The sequence below is a fragment of the Gracilinanus agilis genome, chromosome 3, assembly GCF_016433145.1.
Source record: "Gracilinanus agilis isolate LMUSP501 chromosome 3, AgileGrace, whole genome shotgun sequence".
NCBI lineage: Eukaryota > Metazoa > Chordata > Mammalia > Didelphimorphia > Didelphidae > Gracilinanus > Gracilinanus agilis.
In genome coordinates, this window is record NC_058132.1 from 5,404,018 (window position 1) to 5,411,141 (window position 7,124).

Sequence of the window (7,124 nt, forward strand, 5' to 3'; positions counted from 1 at the left end):
TTTATTAACTATATTATCTAGGATTCTAGGGTAAGCAGTGATAGATATCTTCTTAAATTTAGAGTCCTGATCCCCTTACCAGTGCTTATGTGGATCCTCAGTTGTTCTTTTTCTGAGAAATGGGAGCTTGTCCAAAGAGTTACATGAGAATTCTGGATCTACTTTGACACTTCTAGATTAAGACCTTCCAGTGACTTTTACCTCTTTGACCAGAGCATGGAAAGATATTAAGATCTAGATAGTGGAATCAGTTCTAGTATGTGGACTTCTTCTACCATGGACAGCACTGTAGTACCTCAGGATTTGTGAGTCACTGCTGATGAGCACAAAAGGGCTAACCATGGGGAAAAGGGAAGACATAAAGGCAGAGCTATGCTGCAGCCAGGGTCTGGGTGTCATTGAATGCATATATGCTGTCAAGATGGCATTGATTAAGTAAAATGTGACAAAGGTGCTCACCAGTACTAGGATCATTTTGGTGGCTCTGGTCTCAGGGAAAGCTCTAATTGAGAAGCAGACGGTGTGTATTTGCTGGACTCTCTTGTGGTGCTTGTGTAGGAGATAAACCTTGTAGCCACTGCTAAAGCCAATGAAAGCCATAAGCACAGCATCAGGGAGGGAGAATATAATTGCATGGAGTGAGGCATTAATATCGTTAGCAACATCAATAGAGCAATATTCATACTCATTTGTCTCTGAGATATTTCTGGTGCCCTTTGGTCCTTGAAGTTTCTCAAGAATAATGATATTTTGTAGCATGTGGAAAATCCAGCAGAGGAAACTAGAGGGGATAATGTATTTTGGGACTCTGATTTTAAGTGTGATCCACATGGTGTTGTTGGGACTTATGATGATGGCTTGTAAACCACTCAGGAGGCAGGTCATGCTGAGGGAAAGCCCCCGAGCTACTCTGTGTAGGTAGAAGACAATTTTACAGCCAATGCCATCCAAAAAATTCTTCATCCCCAATGCTGCCATTCCCTGAGGGAAACCTTTAGAGAGAAGCACCAAGGAGTTGGCCAAAGCCAGCTGGGTGAGAATCAAGTCTATGGGTCTCAGCCTCTGGCCAGTGAAGGACATGAAAGTGAAGAGATAAATCAGGAAGAAGTTTCCCTGAACTCCAATTACTGTCTGTGAGAAGAAGACAATACTCAGAAGCATGTCCATATGAATCATGCTCTTGGTGTTCTGAGCAGCAGACTTTTAGACTGAGCTTCAGATATCCTGAGAGAGACACAAGAATTTTATGATATCACTGCCTATTTGACACTCATTCTTACTCCCAAAGACCTTACAAGATGGTTTCTTTTAAGCTATAAACCAGTGTTGGTCAACTGTTAAGAGGCTGTGTGTCTAAATTGCACCTTCAATTTGCCTATGAGCTGCCTCAATGACCTCAGAGAGTGGAGGGAGGAAGTGCTCATGTTGGGCTGTTGGGCAGAGTGGCATCGCATGCAAAAAATGTCCTTACATGTGGTGGAGAGGGGGAATGGAGCAGCCCCCTCTGATACACCAGGGCACAGATGCCATGCCTTTACCAACACAACTCTAGACATATATACTAAATTCAGTGATTTCTAAAAAAAGATTCTTCTCTATTAGTTAGTTACTCTTTCTGTTAGTTTTGAATCAGTTATTGTATCAGTGTATCATTTATTTTTTAGCTATAGGTAGTTGGCTCATTATTCACAGTCTGTCCTTTTCATAAAAATCCAGACCAAGTGGTTCCTGGGAGCTCTTCCAGAGCTCTCTTAAAGAAATTGGTTTTATGGATTCATAGCTGTTCTGCCTCAGTCATATTCCCTACCTGACACTTTTCTAAGAGCTAGAGATAGTTTTGACTGACCCATCACCCTACCAATTCATTTGAATTTGTAGTTCATAGAGTCCTACAAATTATTTTTTCTAGAAACACTTCTTTCTTTCCTTTAGACACCCTCATTTCATTCTTCCTTCTATACAACTGAAATATAATTTTGGATGCCAAATGTAAGATTCTTTTAAAAATTTCATCTCATTAGATTCAACCCAATGAATTATGAAAAGCTTAATAGGTTGGAATACAGGGTTAAATCAAATAAAATGGAATTCAAAAGGAAAATATGTGCAGCACCTGGAGAATTTGTTCTTTTTTTTGTTTGGAAAGTGATACCTTCTGTCTTGGAATTGGTCCTATGTGTCAGTTCCAAGGTAGAAAAGTGGTGAGGTGTAGGCAATTGGGGTGAAGTGACTTTCCCAGGGTCACAGAGCTAGGAAGTATTTAAGGCTATATTTGAACAAAGGACCTCCCAAATTCATGCCTGGCTTTTTATTTACGTGCCACCTAGCTGACCTGAATCCCTTCTTACTTCCTCCACCAAAAGCCATTCAAGATTCAAGGCACTATTGGAGTGGGGGGAGGCAGTATCCACACAACAACATAGTTCATGAGTGCCCTTTAGTGTGGTTACTTTTACTTTTTATCCCATGAACCAATTCATTTTAAGATGACATTTTATCCAATGACATAAAAAGGAAATGCAAAAAAAGTTTCCTGCCTCTCTCTACTTTAATCACACTCTACCACACATTATAATATGGAATAAAAGTATATATATATCCAGTATACATGCATTTAATAACTCATGCCATAAAACTCTGTGGTCAAGAAAATCATGTTGAAGGGATCCTTTGTATCTTTAGGGCTACAGGAATAGATATGCCTTCTCATGTGGTCATCATGCTGTTATCTGATATACTCAGTGGGTGCCACACCTCTGTTCTCCTCTTGATGCTTTGTCTTTGCTTGGTGAGGGGCTGTCTGTTCTCTCCTTGGTCCACTGACTTTGTGGGAACATTGCTCTGTTGGCCTTTGTGGTCACTGTTCCTTTCTCCTGATAGCTTCTGGTTTTCATTTCTATAGGGCCATCTGATGTTTTTTCTAGAATCTCATCTGCTAAGGTGCAATGACAATAAAGTCTTTTTCTGATTAGGAAAAGATGACATTGTTTTTATAAAAAAAAACAATGAGAAGGAGCAGCTGGTGGCTCAGTGGATTGAGAGTCAGGCCTAGAGGGTGGTCCTAGGTTCAAATCTGGCCTCAGATACTTCCTAGCTGTGTGATTCTAGGTAAGTCACTTAACCCCCATTGCCTAGCCCTTACCACTCTTCAGCCTTGGATGGGTGTGGTATTCAGTCATTATCTTAGATAATTGTCTGATGCAGGGCTAGAAAATTCCTTGTAATTATGTGGAAGAGATCTCTGAGGCCATCTATTCCAAATGAAAAAGAATGCTTATTAAAACATTTCTGTCAAGTGGGCATCCAGGCTCTACTTGAAATATATTGAAAATGCAGGCTCACTACCTTAGACAGCTCTACTTTTTAGTACGATCTCTTTATAAGCTCTCACCTTTTGTTCTTGGCATGTGATGGAGGACCAAATTGAACGTGTCTAAAAGATTTTCTAAGTGGCAGTCCTTCAAATATTCAAACAAAGCAATCATATCCTTCATGAATACATCTATTCTCCTCCAGTAAATAGATCCTTTGTTCCTAAACTGATTCTCTTATGACATAAAGTCAAGGGCTTTAACAATTCTCTTTGCCCTTCTTTATCACTTAGCAGCTTATCAGTGTCCTTTCCAAATGGTGGCAAGTAGATCTGAACCCAATTCTCTAGATGTGATGTAAGCAGGACAGAACAGAGAAGAATTATCCATAGGAGCATGGTGGTGAAGTCCAGCTAACCAGAAAGAAAGGCAGAAGAGATACATTGCCTAACAAGAGCAGAGTAGAGAAGAATTGTTATCATCATATTCCAGAAAGCTCTTAAGAATTTATTTTGATCCTAGCTACTTCATTATACTTAATGTGTAAATTAGTTTCTTCACTAATTCTGGGATTTTTAAAGTAATTCTTCATGTCAATAGTACCTAGGGAGAATTTTTTATTTTTATTTTTTTTTACCTATGTGGACCCTCTTAATTTCTTTCTTTTGTCCTTTGGCTACTTTTTTTAGTGTATTTTATCCCTGATTGAATATAGAAACATTTTTAACCTTCATTCTCTAACATTTTCTAATCCAAATTCTCTCCTTCTCCTATACCATCCCTGAAATAGCAAGCAATATGGTATGTTGTACTTGTGCTATCATGCAATATGTATTTTCATATTCTTCATGTGGAAGAGAATTTGAATCACACAATCAAGAAAAAAACCATGAAGGAAATAAAGTGTAAAATAGAATACTTTGGTGTACCTTCAGACTCCACCACTCCCTTCTATGGTAGTGGATAGCCTTCTCCATAATGAGTCTTTTGAGGTTGTCTTGGATCCCTGTGTTGTTGATAGATCTTTTACTATTTATAGCACTTTTAGAACCATAATGAATAAGAAAAAAATAATAGACTAGAACCAACCCAGAAAGCCTGGACATAGGAAATGAAAATCCAATTGAAAGACTTTACAGATAGCCTCCCCAAATCCCCAAGACTGCAAACTCTAAGACCACCTACTTGATAAACGTAACATTTCAGCTATATATATGCTTTGACCCAGAAATACTTGTGTTATGCCTGTATCTCAAGGTGATATAAAACAAAAAAGAAAAAGTACCTATATGGAGAAAATATTTATTTTATCTATTTTTGTGGTTTCAAATAATTGGAAATTTTGGAGATGCCCCTCAATTGGGGAATGACTGAAAAAATTTTGGTATGATTGTAATGGAATACTATTTTGCCATAAGAAATGACAACAAGATGCTTTCAGGGAAATTTGGGAAGATTTATGTAAACTGATGCAAAGCGAAATAAGCAGAACTAAGAGAACATTTTTCACAGTAACAGCAAAACTATAATGATTATCTACCATGAATGATTTAGTTATTTTTAGTAATATGATGGTCCAAGAAAATTCCAAAGTCATTATTATGAAAAATGTTACTCACCTCCAGAGAAAGAACTGATGGAATGTGAATGCAGATGAAAGCATACTTTTAACAAAACTGTCTTTTTGGAGATTTGTGCTTTGTTTTGCAACATGACTAGTATGGAAATATGTTTTGCATGACTGCACATGTATAATCTATGTCGAATTACTTTTCTTCTCATGAAGAGAACAGATGAGGGAAGGTAGAGAGAATTTAGAACTCAAAATTTAAAATAAGTTTTCAACTCATGTAATTAAAAATAAAACATAAAAATTATAAAATATAAAAGCTCAATTCAGAAACATTTTAAAGTCATCAAGGGAAAGATCTTCAAATACAAAGAAAAGGACTTGTGAATAATGTAAGACTATTCTCCATCCCCTAGAAAAAGAAGGATGGACTAAAATAATGTATTCCAAAGAGCAGTGTAACTTAGGCAGCCTAGGTTGACCTATCTTGCAAATCTGAGTTTGGCAATATGGATCAAAGGATGGATGTTCAATAATAACAAAACAATTTGAAACATTTTAATAAAAATTATTTGCATCTTGAATATCTGAAGCAACAGAAATGCAGGCAGAGTGAATAAATAAAATACACAGTGAGAGCACCAGCAACAAAATGACCATTAAGAGACTTCTTTATAAATGTATACAAGGAGACAGATGGGGAAGATAGAAATCTGGTAGAGGAAACAGTGAAGAGCTGAACAGGGGGCATTATGGAGAGATCCTGGGGAAATCTTTGTTAGGTGAATGTTTCTTGGTGGAACTACATTATAACGCAGGAGAGAACATAAAAGGGAAGGAAGAGAGCAGGGCATAGAGAGGAGTGAGCAATGTGTCAGGATCAAATCAATGGCAAGTAATGAGGAGAAGGTAATACAAATGATCTTTGAAAAGAGAAGGAGGTTAGTGAGAGGAGGGAAAAGATTATAAAAGAAAAAAAAGGAGGGGGTCCTTACTTTGGAGGTAGGAAGGGGGTACTCCAATGGGTGGAAAGAGATGAGGACTTTACACTGGATTGTCCCCAGGAGATTTGGTGCCTGAAAAGTCTGTTTATCATATGGGGAATGTTAAAATCTGTATAAATAGAAATTTTGTACCTTTTGAACTACATTCCCCAGAATTCCTTTCCTCTCCCAGCATCCCTTTCCCTGCACCCCCACATTTGCATCTTCATGTTATTGATTATGGTTCTGTAACTCCTCCCTATCTCTCTCTTCTCTCCCAACTGGGACTGGATTAGCTGCTTTTTTACTTTAGCTTGTTTATTTTTCTTCAAGTTATTTTTTAATAAATCTTATTATATAGAATACTTAGAATACCGAATATTAATTTTAATCTTTACAAATCTCTGGAGCAACTGAAACCAGGAAGAGTGGGAGATCATGAATACCAGGAGAAAATTTCCAGGAAAACATAGAAAAAAATGTTAATAAGAGAGGGTATCTATCAAAAGTGCAGGAAGATCCTACCATGGGGCAATGTCTTCTCTGACACTTTCAATAATTGTTATTGTTCTATGAATGAGGCACAATGGAAAATGGAAATCCATGGGATAAGCCCTTCAAGCCCATAAAAGAAAGCACCTAGAGCACAGAGCTTAGACTGGATACCTTGGAAACTTTGTATGAAGAATATAGAGAAAAGAGAAATATTATATCTTTATAAGAGACATGAAACCAAGAATGAAGATTTAGATTAATCAGAAGTAAAATGAATAAAATGAAAGTGAGGGAATTTCTATTTTGAAAAGGGAGTAAAAATTAAATTAAAAACCTTATTGAAGGGGCAGCTGGGTAGCTCAATGGATTGAGAGCCAGGCCTAGAGACGGGAGGTCCTAGGTTCAAATCTGACCTCAGACACTTCCTAGCTGTGTGACCCTGGGCAAGTCACTTGACCCCCATTGCCTAGCCTTACCACTCTTCTGCCTTGGAGCCAATACACAGTATTGACTCTAAGACGGAAGGTAAGGGTTATATTAAAAAACAAAACAAAACAAAACAAAAAACCTTATTGAACTGGACTAACTGAAAGGGAGGAAATGATGAAATCTAATTGACTTAGAAAAAAAGAATAGAAAGAAATATATAGCTAGATAAAACCAGAAGAGATGAATTAATACACCGAACTCTGAAAGAAAAAGGGTGTTTGATGAGAAGAGGGTATTAAAAGTGTGAGGAAGAGAATCAATGTGAACACAGGGCAG

The 7,124-nt window shown here is 37.5% G+C and overlaps 1 protein-coding gene across 1 annotated transcript; it reads right to left on the bottom strand.

The window, feature by feature from the left end:
* Positions 1-234: 234 nt before the first annotated feature.
* On the bottom strand, positions 235-1,176 carry LOC123239779 (vomeronasal type-1 receptor 1-like). Its single transcript, XM_044667076.1, has one exon. It carries the CDS (start codon positions 1,174-1,176, stop codon positions 235-237), a length of 942 nt encoding a protein of 313 aa, XP_044523011.1.
* Between the last annotated feature and the right edge of the window lie 5,948 nt (positions 1,177-7,124).

Coding starts and splice junctions, on each gene's coding strand:
- LOC123239779 (XM_044667076.1), bottom strand. CDS start 1,176: ATGATTCATATGGACATGCTTCTGAGTATTGTCTTCTTCTCACAGACA.